Consider the following 20,838-nt stretch of genomic DNA (forward strand, 5'->3'; position numbering starts at 1 on the left):
AGGACTCCTGTGCTCTCATACAAATGCTGTACCTCTGTCAGCTCTGTCTCTTTCCTATAGCTCACTGTTGCTCTGTTACTCAGACTCCAGCCTCTGTCTGTCCTGTCGCAGACAGCACTGTACAGACATGCACACCTCTCTCGCTGCTCGCTTGCAACCACACTGACTCCTCAGGAGGGTAGAGCCCTGAACTATTGTCAGCCTTCTGGTTACTGGCAAAACCCAGATCCTGGGTTGGAGACCTTTTTGTCACTTTCTCCTACATTTTCACCATGGCTGCTGCCACACTGTTAACAATGTCGAAAGTGCTATAGACACTATTTAAGAATTTCTGTGTGTATGTTCCAACACCTTGCACTGTGCTTCAACTCTGGATTAAATTGCATTTATGTCAGAGTCCAAAATAAAGACAAAAAAAACTTTTCATAGAGCAGTGTAATAATTTGGGTCTTCTATGTGAACTCCAACACCGTGCTTCCTAAAGTGCAATGTGCTTCGAATCTTGTAAAAAGTGCTTCACCCCGAAGTGACATATAAATGTGCTCACCAGATATCTTTGGCCACAAAGCGACCACCAGGCATATAAATGAAAGGAATCCTTCCTCCGTTGGCTATGCTCTTTCAAGCCTCACACAGACTTTTCCTACTGCTTCCAAAAATTAGCCCGGACTTCACTCCAATCATTAATGGCATGAAATGGTTCAATCTTCAATCAAATAAACTCTTGAATATACAGCCACAGCTCCCTTCCACATAATCTGCAAAGTTTGGTTCCACCATGAATGAGCCACAGAAAGGTATAGATAGTGTAATGCAGTCTTTAATTTCTTAAAAGCACTTTTCAAACTTACATCTTTTGTAAGATACAGCACGTTGTAGCGCAGCTATGAGAAGAGGCAGAGGCCGGTCCGTCACTTGGTGTGTGATACAAGAAGCGGGGCGTGCGTCTCAGCTGTCTCAATGGGGGCGGAGAGCTCTTGTATCAAGCGTGTCAAGCCTCACTTTTGTTGCATTTCACACGCATGCGTCGTCAGGAAAATGGACCTGCCACCATGATACCAGAGCCTAAATACTAAAAAAGTCAGCGCCATTTGTCAGTGGCGATCGTGGACAAAACAAAAAATGTAAAAATTACTTTCCATAGAAATAGGTTTCTAATTAGAAATGTCTCTGCTTTCATTGTCATTAAAGTGGATGTAAACCCCAAATTTTTTTTTGATGTCGCAATGTAGAGAATACGATTTCCTATAATCTGTGCCCAGTCTTGCCACACAGTTAATCCAGCGCTGAGCAATCCTCTTTTTATTGTTCAGTGAAATAAAACAGACTTCCAGATAAAGACCAAAGTCCTTGCTTGAGTGACAGGTTATTTACATATCCCGTGCACTAGCTTGCAGACAAGCACAGCTTCTGTAAAGTGCACAATTCACATACCCCTCTCCTCCTCTCCTCTCCCGTCCAGCTCTCCCAGGATTGGCGGTCTTTTAAGTGTTTTGATTAAATGTTTTCAAAATATGGGGTGACCCACAGTTCAGTGTAAACAGTCATCAGAATATACATAGAGAAGAAGATGTGCTTGTCTGCAAGCTAGTGCACTAGATATGTAAATAACCTGTCACTCAAGCAAGGACTTTGGTCTTTATCTGGAAGTCTGTTTTATTTCACTGAACAATAAAAAGAGGATTGCTCCGCGCTGGATTAACTCTGTGTGGCAAGACTGGGCACAGATGATAAGAAATCGTATTCTCTACATTGTGACATCAAAAAAAATAATAATTTGGGTTTACATCCACTTTAAGCAAATAAAATCTTATTTGATAACAAGAACACAGACTATGCAGCATAAATATAAACCCTATTTTAAAAAACGGCTTAGAGTCCAGGGACTCTCTCATGAGACAAAAACCCTCTCATCCCTTAACCCTCATATAGTTATAAAAAAAATTCCCACATGGGCTAGTTTATCAACTTCATAATCAGTATTTTACAATAGAAAGCAAAACATATATATGTGTGTGTGTGTGTGTGTGTGTGTGTGTGTGTATGTATATATATATATATATGTATGTATGTATGTATGTATGTATGTGTGTGTGTGTGTGTGTAATATATATATATATATATATATATATATATATATATATATATACCATTAGTATAATAGAAAACCAGTGCCACCTAGTGGTGGTGTCTTGTATTGTAATACTATACACCAAAAAGACACTTTTTAAAAACCAAAATAAAAATCAAATATACTATCTTCTAACACATTGTGCAAGTATATACATCTAAAATTCAAATTCTATTTCGATTTATTCCTTCTCACAGTCACAATATTAAATAATTTGTATCAAAGTCTTATCTATAACCTTCAAATAAAAATCAGTCAGAAAGCAATTTAAATCCATCTCAATATTCAACTCAGCAGGCATGACACACCCTAGCTCAAAGATCCACCAGGTTTCAGCTTAGGAGACACAAGTCCTCATGTCTCCCCCTCCCCAATGTGGGGTACTACCTTTATCTATTCCTTAAAACTTTAGAAGAGTTGGATTTTGATGCTGGTGAATTCTGAATTGATACACTGTTTTCTAAACCCATTTGTAATATTGGTCACATGCTCATTAATTCTTTTGTATGAGCATCTTGTGGTCCTCCCCTCATAAACCAAACCACATGGGCATGTGAGGAGATAAACTACATATCTTGTGTTGCAGGATATACATTTCTCAATCTTGTACTCTTTTCCGTTACATCCCACAAAAACATCTGTTTTTCTTTCTTTTCTTTTCTTTTTTATCTGCGGTGGTCCTGCATGATCTACATCTTCCACATCTATAGAACCCTGTGGTGTCTAGGAAGGTTTTCTTTCTACTCTTAGGGGAGTCTACCACATTTTTTTTAGCCATCATATTTCTAAGACCTGGGGCCTTCCTGTAAATAAAAGATGGCTCTTATTTAGGGCATTATCCTTCAACAGAATAGGCCAAAACTTTTTTAGGGGCTTTTCAACCTTTTTGTAATCCAAATTAAAACCAGTAACAAGACATCCTAAATTTGTTCTCCTTTTTCCTAGCTTGCGCTATCAAGTCTTTTCTGTTGCTGTTGGATACATCCACCCTGACCTTTCTAAAGATCAGAGTGGTTGTATCCCTTCTCCAAGAAGCACCTCTGATTGGACCCAATAGTCCTCGTCCAGATCACAATTTCTTCTGATCCGGACAAACTGTCCATTCGGGACGGCCTTAATCCATCCTGGATGGTGGCAACTACGTATTGAGATGTACCCCTTTTTGTCCACCTCTTTCAAGCAAGTTGTAGTCAGAAGTCTGTTCTCTTTTTTAAAAATTTCGAGATCTAAATACTGTATTTCCTCAACACTCCATTTACTAGTAAGTTTAATGCCATATCGGTTGTTGATGCGCGTGGGAGCCGTCAGTCTCGTCACACACGCTGGGGAAGAAACGGCATGGAGGTCTGTTTCTTCACAGCAAATGCGCCGATGACTACATCGGAGCACTACAAGTGAAATATCTCCTAAACGGTGTACATTTAGGAGATATTTCCACTATCTCTATAGGTAAGCCTTATTATAGGCTTACCTATAGATAAGACAGGAGTTTACAGCCACTTTAACTGATACATAGCTTCAAAGAATTGAGACAATGATAACACAGTGTTCAGGCTTGCATTTGCCTTTATGGCTTTTAATCCTTGACCATCACTTTTAATTGCTTTCATTTATTTCATTAGCTTTTACTTTTTTATTTATCTTTTTTCACTTTGTCTTTAATTTCTTGGGTTTATTGTAATAAATTATGTCTGATGTGTTTATATATTGTTTACCTCTTTTAGGACCCCACCCTAGTGGTAGGATCAGGCTTGGCCATGGAAGAAATGATCTTTGAAGTTGCAGACACACATTTATTTTTCAATGACTTAGAGGTGAGAGGATAAAATGTTGGTTTTCTTTACCAAAAGCTGTTGTCACAGCAACAATATTTGTGTTTCCCTATGCTGTTACACAGTTTAGTTTACTGCAGGTTGAAAGAAGTTTTGCTGATGCTATTCATATGGCTTATTAAATTATATGTTATAAATACATAGAATAAAAGTCCTATGACATTGCTTGGCTTCTAAACTTGCCTGTGCTGAGATGGGTATTGCATATATGAGCTATAGCGTCCTAATTCATTTGGGTGAGTAGAACTCTAAAACACAGGCACACAGAATGTGTACAAAATCCCTAAAAAAGCACAAAGTACAAATGGCATTTACTACGGCATGCAACATTGTAATGACCATACCAAACATAATGGCCTTGAATAGAAATACCAAAAAATTAAGGAATCTCTTTAACGTTCTGTTCAAATAAATGTGTCATAAAGGTCTATTTCCCATTATCTCTTCCTCCAGTCTCCACCACAAAGGTCAGTGAAAAAACAACTTGCAAAGTAATACCACCTCGTAAAATGCTGCTAACGATTATTCTTATTGTACTCCAAATTATACCCGAGTCAGTGTGCACCTAAATGTATCTTTGTCACATTAAGAGACTATGCCTACTTACCTTGGTTTCACACACTGGTTTATGTATTGTAGTGCTCCAAAAAATAGTAAAGAAATATTTAAAAGATTTAATAAAAAAACAAAAAAAAAATTAAAATTCACATGTTCATAGTGTAACACATCACTTTGTGGGACAGCACTTGAACACTGTAGTTCCTAGCAATTTATTGATGTCATGGAGCGATACTGTACAGTCAGGCACATACAGGTGCATCTCATAAAATTTGAATATCATCAAAAAGTTAATTTATTTCAGTAATTAAATTCCAAAAGTGAAACCACCTATATTTTATATAGATGCGTTGCACACAGAGCAATCTATTTTCAAGCATTTCTTTCTTTTAATTTTGATGCTTATGGCTTACAGCTAGTGAAAACCCCAAATATTACATAAGACCAATAAAAAAATAATTTATAATACAGAAATGTTGGCTTGCGGTAAAGCATGGGCATGAACCGTATAGTATGCACTCAATACTTGTTCAGGGCTCATTTTGCATCAATTTGGCGTGGCATTGGTGCGATCAGCCTGTGGCACTGCTGAGGTGTTATGGAAGCCTAGGTTTCTTTGATGACTTTCATCTCACCTGCATTGTTGGGTCTGGTGTCCCTACAGATTCACTATAGGGTTTAGTTCAGTCGAGTTTGCTGGCCAATCAAGCACAGTGATACCATGATCATTAAACAAGGTTTTGGTACTTTTGCCAGTGTGGGCAGGTGCCCAATCCTGCTGGGAAATTTAATCAACATCACCATAAAGCTGGTCAGCAGAGGGAAGCATGAAGTTCTGTAGAATTTCCTTGTAATTGGGAAATTGTGTTTAAAAATCCTTTTTTTTTTTTTTTTTGGTGTTTATGTAATATTCAAATTTTCTGAGCTACTGACTTTTGGGTTTTCACTAGCTGTAAGCCTTAATCATCTAATTTTATGGGATGCACCTGTATTGTCCTGTCTATAAAACTGGAATGTTCTTATTAGTCTTTATATCTACACAGAAGCTGAAATATCTGTCCTTACAACCTTATTCACTATATGAGCTGCCATTATAGGCAACATAAAGGCAAGACCGTATTATTGGTAGTTTTTGCTTTTAGTTTGGGTGGCTTTGGTCAAATATCAATGCCTTTTTATACAGTTCTGAAATCTTCTGAAAGATTACGCATTTATTTGTCAACGTTGTTTAAACATATTTAACATTAAGCTATTTAAGTGGCATTTGTCAATTCTAACGCACAAACAGTAGCTAAATAGGAGCAGTGAGATTATAAAATGAGGTGTTTATTGTGCTTCTGTTTTGAGTGAAAATCTGTTTAATCTCCAGTTGTGTTCTGATGGCAGGGAAGGTTTCCTGCCGGCAGAACACAATAGCACTGCGGGAGGGATTCACTGTGTTGATGAGGTAAGGAAATAATATTGAAACATCTATGGCCTGCCTTAGTTGTCTTAAGCCTACAGAAAACATCCTTATCACTGAAGCTGGAAACTTTTTGCACAAAAAAACTGGGAAGTTTTGGATATTTTAGGCTTCATGCACACTGGATGTTATTAAAAAAAGCCAGTAGTGTTAGTTGTAGAAAGCCAAAAACTGCCTACGTGTGCATGGACACATAGGTTAACATGCTGGGGAGTTTATTGGCTGCAGAAAAACAAGCTGAAGCCAAAAACAGCAGCTGTAAAAATGTCCAATGTGCATGAGGCCTATATGTTGGTGATGACTGCATTTATAGATTGTGTCAGACCTGATTTGCTGTGGGGGGGAATAAAAACTTCTCTCTGTTGGAGGGAACCTTTAGGAGAAGGCTAGAATCTCACCATTGAGATAAATGAGGAGCCCTTCTGCCAAGTGTGGTCAGAAGCAGCCTTCTCTGCAGCAAAGGAAGCTGGAAACATGCTTCAGAATGATGTTGTCTACTGTGTTTTAAACAAACCAATGAGTGAAGAAAAGCTTACATTTACTTTTAGACTGCCAGGCCGAGGGCACTTTGTATATGCTAGAAGTGCATTTGTCCTTTAACTGCTTCTCCCTTAGGCCATTGTACAATTACATTCAAGCGGGAACTCTATTGTTCTGTGAGGATGTCATACGACATCCTTCCGAGAATGCACCTTGTGTGGGTCCCTCTGGGCCACGCTCCAGCTCAATCTGTTAATCTGTCAATCTGAGAACCTTCTTCTGTCAGTCAGAACATTGAAGATGGGTCTTTCAGCATGACAATGACCCAAAACATACCACCAAGGCAGCAAAAGAGTGGCTTAAGAAGAAGCACATTAAGTTCATTGAGTGGCCTAGCCAGTCTCCAGGCAATAGTCCTATAGAAAATGCATATTGGGAGCTGAAAGTTTTTAAGATGCCAAGCGACAGTTTAGAAACCTGAAGGATTTAGAGAAGATCCGTAAAGAAGAGTGGCTCAAAATCCCTCCTGAGATGTGTGCAAACTTGGTAACCAGCTATGAGAAATGTCTTGCCTCTGTGCTTGCCAACAAGGATTTCTTCATCAAATGCTTACAATATCTCACAAAAGTGAGTACACCCCTCACATTTTTGTAAATATTTTATTATATCTTTTCATGTAACACTGAAGAAATTACACTTTGCTACAATGTAAAGTAGTGAGTGTACAGCTTGTATAAAAGTGTAAATTTGCTGTCCCTTCAAAATAACTCAACACACAGCCATTCATTTCTAAACAGCTGGCAACAAAACATATAATAAAATATTTACAAAAAGGGGGTGTACTCACTTTTGTGAGATACTGTAAGTCATGTTTTGCTTGGGGATCAAATGCTTTTTTTACTCACTGAACTGCAACTCAGTTTATAACCTTTTTGTTTTTTATTTTTTATGGATTTTTGGTTGATATTCTGTCGCTATCATTTAAAATACACCTATGATAAAAATGATTGACCCTTAATTTCTTTGTAAGTGGACAAACTTACAAAATCTGCAGGAGATCGAATAATAATTTTTCCCACTGTGTATATACCATAGTTTGTGGACAATAAATAATATACCCTGTTTTGGGTTATTTTCACCAAAGAAATGTAGCAGTACATGTAGAAGTACATTTTGGCCAAAACTTTGGAAGAAAGATTATTTGCAAAATGTTATAACATAAATTAAGAAAGGGAAAAAAAAACCAGTGGTGATTAAATACCATCAAAAGAATGCTCTATGTGAAAAAATTATAAAAATGTCATATAGGTACAGTGTTGCATGACAGCGCAATTGTCATTCAATGTGCAACAGTGCTGAAAATTGTCAGGAAGGGGCTAAAAGTGCTCATTTATTCAAGTGGTTCAATAAGAAACTTAAAGGAGTTGTAAAGGAAAAAAATCTTTTCCCTAAATAGCTTCCTTTACCTTAGTGCAGTCCTCCTTCACTTACCTCATCCTTCGATTTTGCTTTTAAATTTCCTTATTTCTTCTGAGAAATCCTCACTTCCTGTTCTTCTGTCTGTAACTACACACCGTAATTGGAGGCTTTCTCCCTGGTGTGGAGAAAGCCTCTTGAGGGGGGAGGGGGCGAGCAGGCAAGCCAGGACACTCTCTACTTTGCAGATAGAGACAGGAGCTGTGTGTTAGTGGGCGTCCTGACACTCCTGCTCGCCCCCTCCCCCCCTCAAGAGGCTTTCGCCAAACCAGGAGGAAAGCCTCGCATTACGGTGTGTAGTTACAGACAGAAGGACAGGAAGTGAGGATTTCTCAGAAGAAATAAGGACATTTAAAAGCAAAATGGAAGGATGAGGTAAGTGAAGGAGGACTGCACTAAGGTAAAGGAAGCTATTTAGGGGAAAAATAAAAATTCCTTTACAACCCCTTTTTAATTTAGAAGTACCCAAATACAGCAATGTTTATTGAGGCAGTTTTGCAAAGTGTAGTTCTGAGCATGTACGTATGGACTTTGATCAGCTTGATGGGTTAATTTACATTTCATATGCCGTTGCCTTGATACAGAAACATCTCAATAATATTGTGTTTTGTAGGAGTGTGATCAGGTTCACGTGGAAGATGTATCATCTGATGATAATGGTCAAGATTTAAGGTAATATGTTGTGATGTAAATGGCTTCTCTTTTAATACTTCAGGCATTGGAAAGAAACTGTGATTAACGACCATGAAACCAGAGAAGAGTGCCCTTTTTCAGTATTTTCATCTATCTCTGGAAAAAGACAAGAATGTACATGTTTTTTTTCCCTTTGGCACATACAGAAATGGCTTGCATTCTTTACATTTTCCTGATATGGTATATAACAGAGCTCAAAATTAGAAGTCCTGAGCCACTAGCCATGCCTTAAGTTAAGTTAAGTTAAGGGCAGCACAGTGGTGCAGTGAGTAGCACTTTCGCCTAGCTGCAAAAGGGTCGCTGGTTCGAATCCTGACCACGACACCATCTGCCTGGAGTTTGCATGTTCTCCCTGTGCAAATTGGCCCAGTATATATATGTATATCTGTGTGTCCCAAGCGTGTCATGATCCTACGGGGTAAAATGACCGCACCAGCCAAGCAGACTCTGGCTGGAAAAAGCGCCCAGAGGCGATTCAGTTCGCATGAGTTGCGCTATACAATTCATTCATTCATTAAGTTACTCGCCACCAGTTTCCCCGTCCAACCACTACCCTGTATTATCTTATGAAATTACGCTGTTTATATTTTTTATGCAGAATTGCGTTTCAAAAATAAATATTAACAACTTTAACAATATTATCATAAAGCATAGCAGTGCCCATCAGTGCGGCCTCATCAGGGGCCACCAGTGCAGCCTAAGAGTGCCTCGTTGGTGGCCATTAGTGCCCATCAGTGCAGCTTATCAATTCCGCCTCATCAGTGCCCATCAATGCAGCAGGGAGGAATCAGGAGGATCTGGCAGCTGGATCACACAGAGCGGGGATCTCTCACTGAGACCGGAATTGGACCAGTGCACTGTCTATCATAGAAGATTTGACAGTGGCTGGCTATTCATATACAAGCTGTGTCTCAGCAGGAGATCCCCACTCTGTGTGATCCAGCCTCCAGATACTCCTTTCCATTTCCTGGCTGATTGTTTCTGGGAGAAGCAGTGCAGCCTTTTTTACAGGGTATGGGCCCTTTCACACGGAGCGGATCCGTATGGATCCGCCCCGTGTGTGTCCGTCGGCTCAGCGGGGATCATCCATAAATCCCCGCTGAGCTGTTGGCGGACAGGGCGGTCCCCGCACACTGTGCAGAGACCGCCCTGTCTTTCCTCCGCTCTCCCCTATGGGGAATCGGATGAATACGGACCGTGTGTCCGTATTCATCCGTTCCGCCAGACGGAAGAAAAATAGGGTTTTCTTCCGTCCGAAAAAGCGGATCTTTGCGGACGCGGATGTTTGCGGACGTTAGCGGATGCATCATCCGCTAACGTCTGCAATCCCATAGAGAAGCATTACAAGTCCGTTTACGGACTTGTAAAAAAACGGACCGTTTGTCCGTACGTGTGAAAGGGCCCCATCAGAGTAGCCTGGGAGGGGCGTGGAGCTCCCTCCCCCTCCGGGCCACTGTGATGGCCGTATCACTTCAGCCAAATGCGAGCAGGCGAGTGGAAATTTTGAGGGCTGGTATATAATATAGAAGTCTCATTAAGACTACTGTTCGGCCTATGTTAAGAGACCACAGTATTTAAAATAAAGTTGCATTATTTTTGGTTTGTATTCTGAAAAACTTACTAATAACTTTCACAGCTATGAGTGTGCGTCAATGACATCAGATTAAAATTAATTTCAGACGCTTCTAAGATTATTCAGAATTCATTGACTGGTGTATTTGACCTCCAGTTAAACTCTTTCTAACCTGCATATGACCGTCTTAAAGCAGGATTTTCTCAGACCTGTACAAGATAGCTTGTGGGGTACAAAAGCCTGTTGACGGTCCTTACATTTCTCTGTATTAATGACACATGCATTTAAAAAACATAAGATTGCTTGAGCATAAACTCTCAATATCTTTTAGACGGCTATAAGGAAGTGGAATATTACAAACACTGTAAAGCATTAATTATTTCAATTATAGGATACTTTTAAATCTATGTGGTATGTCTTAAAGTAACTGTCAGTAAGTGAAGCGAATTAAACTATGTCCAGCGTTCAAAATAAGAAGGTAAATACTTACATCTGGCTCATGTCTTTTAACACCAACATGTTGAAGATCTCTGGCCTTAGCAGATATCCAGCAATTTGGGTTTGTTGAAAACTTGCTCCACTGCCATGTGGTGTTGTTCCTCCCAGTGGCTCATTTGACACTACTGAACACAAGAGCCAGCAGGAGAAACTATATCACATGGTAGAGGAGTAGGTATTCATCCCATCTAGAAATGTTGGATACCCACAGAGGTCAAAGATCCGCAACAAGGTCGAGTATTGGGACATGAGCAGTCGGAATTGTAAGTATTTACCTTCTTCTTTTAAAGGCTTGGCTTAGTTTAATTTGCTGCCACAGAAGGGTATTTATCATCTTCTTTTATAGTCTGGGCTTGCTTTAATTTGCTCTACTTACTGAAGGGGGTCACAATAACATTTTACCATTTTGTTTTCCATTTTGATCCAGTAATTACAACTTTACTACCGATGGATTTAATGGGACAGCAGGAAACCGAAACGTCAACTCAAATAGTGGTGTCCAAGGTGGAATGGACTGGATGAGAAAGTTGGCATTTCGATATAGGAGAGTCAATGAGGTTTATGAAAAATACAAGAGCAATGTTGGGGGTGAGTTAACTGTGTAAAATGTTTCCTTAGGAGAGTCAAAAAAGTTTATGAAAATGACAGGAGCAATGTTGGGGATGAGTGAACAGAGTATGATGTTTTTATATATTTCGTAACAACCTTATTCAGCTCATTTATATGGTTGGGCAACAAACGAAAGTTTAAACTCTCCACCTTACAGCGCCCTAAAGTTGAAGAGGGCATGACACTCCCTAATCTGTACTATTATTTAGCTGGGAAGCTGCGTCACTTGTCTAATTGATTCACACCTGTTCCCCCGAGAATGGTGGAGTCGCATTTAGCTCATGTCCTCAAGTTAGTGTCTCAGAACTCCCAATTTTGGCATAATCCCATGTTTCCCCATTTACTACAATTTTTATAATATGTATTTTTGCAAACATAAGGGTCTTGACACTCTGGAAGATATATAAACTGGCAACGTCTTCTCCTCTTTTGATGATTTACAAAGAAAATATGACCTCCCTTGTTCTGCCTTTTACAGGTATCTTTAGTTTAGGCATGCACTACATGCTCAGTTTAGGCTCATTAATACTACATTTTCTAATTACCCATTAATAGGGGTGCTAAGGTCACAGGACTCTAGAAGTCTCATCTCTGAGGTGTATATACCCATTTGTTATCCGCCACTATTAACAAAATCCCACTAACGGTGTATTCTAAGTGGCAGCAACTCATCCCTGGATTATCACAGCTCTACATTAGAGCTGCACGATTAATAACTAAAAGATCGCAATCTCGATTCACCACCCCCCCAGCGATCTCCGGGCTGGATGACCCACGATTTTCGGGTGCGGCCATAGTAAAGTCCCCAGCTTCGGCTTAGCTCCGGAGCGGCGGCCATCTTGGTACACCCGGCAGCGGCTGTCTCGTCAGGAAGTGACGTTTCATCGCCGCCATCTTGCTCCACCCCACACCCCTCACTAACATTACTGTGCAGAAGGGGGCAAGCGGACATCTTGTTATACCCAATGGAGTTTTATCATTCACAGTTATTTTAAACACAAAACGGAGCTTATGTGCTTAAATACAGTATATGTAACTCTGACAGACTGTTTACATGTTAAATTTTAAAAGCAGCAGCAAACCTTACATGCTTCCTAATGCGACAGAACAACTCTGATTTTCCCATTTAGTTAAATGTGAAAATCAGAGCGGTTCTTTCACATTCGCAAGCATGTAAGGTCAGCAGGTTTGCTGCGGCTTTTCAAATTTAACATGTAAACAGTCCGTCAGATTTACATATACTGTATTTAAGCACATAAGCTCCGTTTTGTGTTTAAAATAACTTTGAACATTTTTTTTTTTTTTTGAGAATCGTGATCTTTATTTTATGCAAAATAATTGCGATTCTCATTTTTCCCAGAATCGTGCAGCTCTACTCTACATGCTACATCAATCATATCTCACCCCGGTGAGGTTGCATGCTATGCACTGCATACCCACTCCAAATTGTACTAGATGTAATTGCACAAGTGCCGACTTTGCTTATATTATGTGGGTATGCCCTGTCATAGCTAGATATTGGAAAAGATGATTGGCTCTCTATTTTATCTGTATCCATACCTTGCATTCCAAGAATGTATTCTGGGAATATTGGATGAGGAGCAGTGACAGAGGTATGATAGAATCATGCTGAAAGAGACACTATTTTTAGCTTGAAAAGCTATTGCAATTTAAATGGATACAAACTTGTGTATATTATTGTATATTGATTACCACCTGCACCAATGAATTCTTGCATCAAAACCAGTAATCCATAGTCCAATAGTGCCACACAATCCAGCCTACAATTATGCATCCCCCATCAGTTATTTGCAGGGAAAAAAAACATAGCATGCTGGAAAATTATATGCAACACCACTTATAATCCTATAATAACAGTAAAACAATTGTTTCTAATGTTCAAAGTGACAAAATATAAAAGAGTCCAATGTGTTTAACCACACAAAGAGGGTTATTTACTAAAGGCAAATCCACTTTGCACTACAAGTGCAATTGGAAGTAAAGTTGCTGTAGACCCAAGGGGGACATGCAAGGAAAATAAAAAACTGCATTTTAGCTTGCACATGATTGGTTGATACAATCAGCAGAGCTTCCCCTTATTTCAGATCTACTCCTTAGATTTAGAGCGACTGCACTTCCAAGTGCACTTTCAGTGCATTTTCAAGTGCTCTTAGTGGACTTGTAGTGCAAAGTGGACTTGCCTTTCTTAAATAACCCCCAAAGTGTCCGTGAAGAACGCAAGTGCAAAAATCCAGTAATAGTGAATTCCACGTGTTCCACCACCTAACACCATATGTTCTCACCTGGAAGAATTGACCTATATGGAAAAATGGATAGAATCCTCAGGTCAAGTTGGAAGCATCCACCTCTTCACAAAAACACTCCAATATATACATCAAAGAAATAAAACTTTTATCACGCTTACTGCTTAAATAAAAGTGCTGTGTGTTTATATATATATATATATATATAACAAATTCACACACACTTGGGACAATTTAGGCCTGACGATCTGCTCTGATTTCTGGCCAGTGCAAGTAGTTTGTAGGAAAGTGTACAGAAGTCAGTAGTAGGTAGAACAGTATACAGAGGTCAGTGGTAGGCAGGGTAGTGTACAGAGGGCAGTTGTATGTAGGGGGGGGGGGATCAGGAGGGCTGGGGGCACAGGAGGGCATGGTATGGGGGGGGGGGAGATCAGGAGGGCGGCTGGGGGGACAGGAGGGCTGGAGCTTCAGGGCGACATGGTATTGGCACGGGGGGGGGGGGGGGGGGTTATAGGAGGGCCGGAGTGTCGGAAGACTTTTTAAATGCAGAGTGGCGCAGGGAAGTTGCATTGGTGCTGATCCCTGCTGGTTTCACAACAGCAATCCTCTCACCTTCCCATCTTGGATCGAGGAGGCGAGACGGTGGTGAAGGGTGTGGATAATGATTCCGGAGGCTTGCCCTGCAACCAAACGTATGCAGAAAGCAGGGACTGCCTCTGCAGACTGGAATTAAATGCGCGTGCACTCACCGCTCCGGACCAAGGACTGGGTCGCAACGGGGGGAGTCTGTGCGGTCTACCTGTCGGCAGTCGAGTAGCCCGCGATCAATGGGTTGCCGACCTCAGGTCTAAACCATCGACTCATCACTAGTCAGAAATCGAGCAAGAGGGCAGAAATGTGATAATTTCTCAAGTATTGCTTCTGTGTGGAAATCGTATGTAATTTTTAGTGGAGGGATTTTCTCCCTCCAAATATCCACAAGATCACACTGAAACAATAGTTCCACCAGCCTGTAGCTGGATTATAAAGGATATTTATGTTGGGTCCTTGAGGGTTTTACCAAGTACTTGGTCCAGTACTAATTTAGAGCCCCCCTCTAAATAAGAATACCCAACACATGTGGCATCCATGTCAAGAATAATTTATGTTGAATTGGTTCTTGTTTTGACCTAGTAAATATTCATGGTAATTAATTTTTCCCCCATCTTGCCTAAAACTAGAATGTATCTCCCCTCAGGGTCTCTTATAACCAATTCCTCTCTCTGTTAGTGTTACTGTTTTGGAGAAACAAAGTGATAAAACCCTCTTTTCTTGGGAGATGGTACAATATTTAATAGGGGATCTTTCATGGAGAGTAGATGGACAGTTTTAGTAGAAAAGTAGGTTTCTTGTAGTAGTAGAATGTGGGGTTTAATTTCCAAAACTGGAGAGTACAAAATCTGGTGCAGTTGTGCATGGAAGGCAGTCAGCATCTTAATACAGCTTGTTAAATAAGCTTTGATTTAAAAAAAAAATACAAAAAATCTGAGGCTAATTGGTTTCTCTGCAAAGCTGCACCAGTTTTTGCACTCTCCAGTTTTAGTAAATAAGCCCCTATGTGTACCTAATGTGTTGAATTGCTGAAAAGATTTGTTGTGCTTTACTTGGGAATTTAATCCTTGAACACTGCGATATAGAGCATATTTACACATGAAGTGTTTGGTTTATCACATATTGCTTTATTTGAGGAGCTATTGAAAGTATTATAAAAAATTGATTCCCGTCGCAGGATTACTCAGCCCACAAAGGCGTGACTCTCTCCAGAGACTTCGAGATGATATAGAAACATTGACAGATGGCTGGTTAAGCACTGCTGTGAAGTGTTTACAACTCATCCAGGCAAGGTAATCAGAAACACTTTTTGTGCTTTTTTTTTCAGTGGCGTTTATTGAACAAAGGATAGGTTTTAGGTTTTAGCTGATATATCAACAATTTTATTTTTTTCATTTGGGGACAGGTACAGGTGGGGGGGTTAAGGGGAAGGGGGGGATTTTCGTGCTTTCTATACTAAATTCACTTTATTTTATAGTTAAAGCTGAAATCCTCATATGGATTTTTTGGATAGTTCTACTGGCTCAGCTTAGACCAATGCAAGTATACATATTCCATACCTGCCCAATCCTCGTGGAAGCAGAAAATCTTTTAGTAACCACTGCTACTACAGTGATCCTTGCTGTCCTCCGGGATTCGTGCCAAGCAGCTGGGTCCCTGCTAAACACAGGGGCCATTCAGAGATCGCCTTGCATTTTTTTCAGTGAATGCAAAGCCTTCTCTGATTGGACAAGGCAGAGATCATGACGTCACTGCCCCCATTATCTACAGCATCCACAGGACCCAGAAGACAGGATCACTTTAATAGCAGTGGCTACTACAGTGGTTTTCGGCTTTCACAGGAATACTACATATGTTCCATAAGTTTGATGTTTGCTCTTTAGGGAGAAAAAATACACCTTTTTCTATGTTTATAGCAGAAGTCACTGATTAGCTATTTGTTGCATTTCTCTACTTCACTCTTAAAAAGATTTATAGATCACACTGTATTCATTTTAGGAAGAACTGTGTCAACGTGTTAATAACTACAACACAACTGGTTCCAGCTCTGGCCAAAGTTCTACTCTACGGGCTTGGAGAAGTGTTTCCAATACAGAATATATACAGTGCAACAAAAATAGGTAACATCACAAAGTAACGAGTCCTGATCACCTGTAGAAGTGGGTCTTATTGTCTATGTTTCTTGTTCCACAGCATGAGTGTATGTATGTTGCAGCATATAAATGTGATTGGTTTCACACCCTGGTTCCATAATGATACTACTCTATGTATTGTTAGTGATTATTGCATAGTGTGAAACAAATAATTTTGTAAATATTGTAAAATAGTGTTTAGGATATGACTTTCAGCCTGTGTTTGAATTTGTTCTCCCTCCCTCATATTTTTTTTTCTACTACAGAATAAAATAATTGTATATTAACGATTTTAAGCTGATACCCTAAAACATTGCGGACACTATAGCTGCTATTTACAATAGCGCCTTTTCACATGAAGAACTAATTGTTCGAATTTCATGAGTTTATTGTATGACCAAAAAGTTGTGGACGCACTGTCGCATCTATAGGAGTTGGTTGGATTTCCCATTCCAGAACCTTGGACATATGGAGTGGGCTGCCTTTTACACCTAATGTCTCTACTTGTCTAGGAAGAATTTACACAAGATTTTGGACTGAGTCTGTAGAAGTATGCCCCCATTCAGCCAAAGGAATATTGAATGAGAGAACCTGGCTCACGGTTGCCTAATTATCTGAAAGGTGTTCAATAGTTTTGAAAATCAGGGCTGTGTGCATACCATTCAAGTTTCTCTACACCAAATTTGTCAAATCATGTCTTTGGACCTGACTTTGTACACAGTCATGCTGGAGCAGGAAAGGGCCTTTTCCCAAATGTGTTGATAGACTGAAAGTGCACCATTGTCTATAATGTTGAAGTGTATAACATGTAGAAAGCAAGGCTGATGGAGTGATTAACCACTGTAATTTTTTTTATGAATTATTATTTAGTGATGCCAGCATATGTGTGTACACTCCACACCTATTGTAAAATAACATTGGCCTTTGCTTGCAGGAAAAGAGAGCTGCTTTGAAAGGATAGTGACAAGATTTGGGAAGAAAGTTACCTATGTGGTGATTGGAGATGGTAGGGATGAAGAAATGGCCGCCAAACAGGTATTTGCAATGAAATATGTGAAGGTACTTCCTTGGGATACTTTTGGAATTGTGTTCTTCAGGAATTCTAGTAGAACTTTGTCATTTTTTTTTTAAAGTCTCATGTATGCCAATGTATTAAAGTATATATGTATTTTTTGTGAATGTTCAGTGTATGTACATTTGTATTGGCACTAAAACCACAAATTATTGACGTCCAATACCTTCAGCTTACATTACAGTTTTATATACAGCGACATGAGCAAAAGAGTGTCCATTGTCATCAGTATGCGAGTGTAGCTTGGCAAAGGGGCTGCCAACTCTGAAAACAAGCCAACAAGGACATAAAGCCTTATATAATTCAAAGCTGGCTAACCTAATTTGCCACTAATTTCCTGTCTACAGAGGTCGACTATTACGGATTATAGCTATTATGTTATAATGGGTATATACGTTGTCTAGAGATACAAAATTAGGTAGACCATGTATTTCGGGAAGATTTGGGCTCAAGCTACCTACCTACCTCCAGGTTAGATGTATTCTGAGGTGGTTTATTTGGAGTAGGTTATTTATTGTAAGTTGTAGTATGAAGATCTGAAAAGTGTAGGAGCTAGCAATTTCCTTCAAGAATGGAATAGATGCATTATAGTAATGAAGGAAAATTCTTTCCATTACCTTAACAGTTGTAATATTGCAGATTTCATGCATTATTAAAATAAAAATTCCTTTGGTACATGTCCTTTATGACACACGCCCACCCCCCTTAGGGAACCCTACCGGGTCCAGTATTTAACTCCATGTATCTGTCCCTGTTCAGCAATCTTCTCTGTATGTCCCTGCCTAGAGCCTCAGAACCCTTTTTTCAAAAGTGTCCCCATCAGGTCATTTTCATTCTGAGCATGTGTGCCATAGTTATATTACTGTCTGTGTCAAGAGCTGTAGTTCGCATGCCTACTGAAGGTCACCATGAGTATCACTCTGACAGCAATGATTAGGGCACTAGCATGTATGGTAAAGGACCTGGCAGAGGCACTTTGTAAGAAACGCTGTTGGCTGGGCCACAGAGTGAAGATCGGTTAACCAGGGATGTATAATAGGAGTTGAGTGGGTTGCAGTCTGGGGTGCGGGCATGCCCATAAAATACAACTTGTATAAATAGTACAGTTGTCCTTTTGAAGTGTAGGAGAAAAAGTCAATAGGTTATTTATTTTGACAAAATATATATATATATATATATATATATATACATGTGTACGCTAACATCTACCAGTAGAAGATGTGTAAATGAATATATTAAGCAGCGCTTAAATAACGAAATAAATAAAAATAAATAAAATGAAAATGAATCTTCATGTATACAAGTGTAGTAGTGAACACAACACTCATAAATGTGTACCAAGAAACAAAAAATAGGACGGATGTATATATATCAAAACCTGTGAAATTAAACAAGTGTTTTTAAAGGTGACAAAAATAAAGTTCATAAGTGTTGATTCCTTTTGGATCTTCAGACTCTTCCACCACACCACAGTATTTAGTGAATCCTCCATCCTTCAGAAAAACGCACTCACCAGAACGATAGGCCTCACACTCACGTGTTTGGCATAAAAGCTTAACCAGGACCACTCGGATGTATTGATAAGAAATCCGTTCCAAATAGTGCAATCCAAAAAAAAAATTCCACATAAATAATGAAGAAAAAAAGTGCACAATAGTGTAATACTGTAAACCAGTTTTAATAAAATACCATGCAGGTGTGGCGTATTGAGCTGGCTGTGGAACAGGAAGGAGCATTTTGAAACAACAGGCGCTCCGAGGGCTGTGAGTACATATAGGCTGATTGAGGGTTCGCCGTGACCACTGGCTCTCCTGCAAGGAATATTTGGGAATATGTTTTTGATTTGGAGAGATTACTGCTTGGTTAAAGAGTTTGTTTGTGAGTTTATATTTTGAAGATTTTTTTGCATGGTATTTTATTAAAACTGGTTTACAGTATTACACTATTGTGCACTTTTTTTCTTCATTATTTATGTGGAAACATTTTTTTGGATTGCACTATTTGGAACGGATTTCTTATCAATACGTCTGAGTGGTCCTGGTTAAGCTTTTATGCCAAACACGTGAGTGTGAGGCCTATCGTTCTGGTGAGTGCGTTTTTCTGAAAGGTGGAGGATTCACTAAACACTGTGATGTGGTGGAAGAGTCTGAAGATCCAAAAGGAATCAACACTTATGAACTTTATTTTTGTCACCTTTAAACACTTGTTTAATTTCACGGGTTTTAATATATATACATTCGTCCTATTATTTGTTTCTTGGTACACATTTATGAGTGTTGTGTTCACTACTACACTTGTATACACAAAGATTCATTTTCATTTTATTTATTTGTATTTATTTTGTTATTTAAGCACTGCTTAATATATTCATTTACACATCTTCTACTGGTAGATGTTAGTGTACACATATATATATTTTGTCACAATTTACACTTTTAATAGCAGCAGCTAGTTTAGTTTAGGATCCTTTCCAGTGGAGCGCAGTGGTGGTAATTTTTAGGACGACCTTTTTTCTTAATTGCCAACTAGGTTATTTATTTTTGTCTTACTTGCACATCAACCAGCAAATTTTGATTTTACTTAATTTGTGTCCAGTTAAATTTGGGCTATCATTTTGGCAGTCTCTGAGTTCGTATATTTTTTTTCTTGCAGCACACTATGCCTTTCTGGAGAATCACAAACCACAATGACCTCATCTCTCTACATCAGGCACTGGAGCTGGACTTCTTGTGAGAAATGCTGAATAATCATGTTTTGTATGCAAGCCGATTTAGCTCAGCAGGTGCCTGACAAACAAAAGCCCAGGTGGAGACCTGAGGAACAGTTGTTCGATCTGGTTAACCTGCATCTATCTTAAAACTTTCCAAGAGGGAGACTCTTTCAGCTGTGTCCTTCATCGAGGAGAAACCATTTCAACTATCCTGTCTTGCAGAAATACCCTGTTTAGCTTTTACATCCCACCTACCTCTCATTTACTTGCCAGAGAGTTTCTTCAGTTTCCTGGTAGATAACTCTTTTCAAAGTCCCACCTACCTCCTCATGTATGGACTGTCTTCAGTTTCACTCGAGGCCAACTTCTGGTTAGTTGTAGGCTGTTCCTCCCGTGCCAGGAAATGGTTATAATTCTATGAGAACATGTGGAGCAGCTATGCTTATATAGAATGAGCCATAACATGTAGCAGTGGATCCTAATAATGTATTGCATCTTGATGTGAATGGAGTAGCCAAGACCTTCACCTAAGGATGGATGGCTTCTGCATTGAACTTTACCTGTCCTCTGCTTTAATCAGAGTATGAACAGCAAAGTCGGTGTACATTTTTCTGATTTTTTTTTTTTTTTAACACAGTATCAAGTCATAATGGCTTGCCTTTTATTATTGTCTCATTACCATTCTGGAACTCTTCGTGAAATACCTCGCGGGAGGGGAAGAAAGGCCTCCATTATTATACCTTTTTGAATCTATAAC

General features: G+C 39.4%; 1 protein-coding gene across 1 annotated transcript in view; it reads left to right on the plus strand.

The window, feature by feature from the left end:
* The window catches only part of EYA3 (EYA transcriptional coactivator and phosphatase 3), a 103,799-nt gene that overhangs the window by 82,779 nt on the left and 182 nt on the right, over positions 1-20,838 (plus strand). The window contains 7 exon segments of the mRNA XM_040338040.1: positions 3,856-3,945; positions 8,553-8,611; positions 11,131-11,291; positions 15,345-15,459; positions 16,166-16,287; positions 17,234-17,334; positions 20,024-20,838. The exon segment at positions 20,024-20,838 is cut by the window's right edge and continues 182 nt beyond it. Coding sequence (XP_040193974.1) covers positions 3,856-3,945; positions 8,553-8,611; positions 11,131-11,291; positions 15,345-15,459; positions 16,166-16,287; positions 17,234-17,334; positions 20,024-20,104 — 729 coding nt within the window. The 3' untranslated portion in view covers positions 20,105-20,838.

This window comes from Rana temporaria, chromosome 2 (genome assembly GCF_905171775.1).
Source record: "Rana temporaria chromosome 2, aRanTem1.1, whole genome shotgun sequence".
Lineage (NCBI taxonomy): Eukaryota > Metazoa > Chordata > Amphibia > Anura > Ranidae > Rana > Rana temporaria.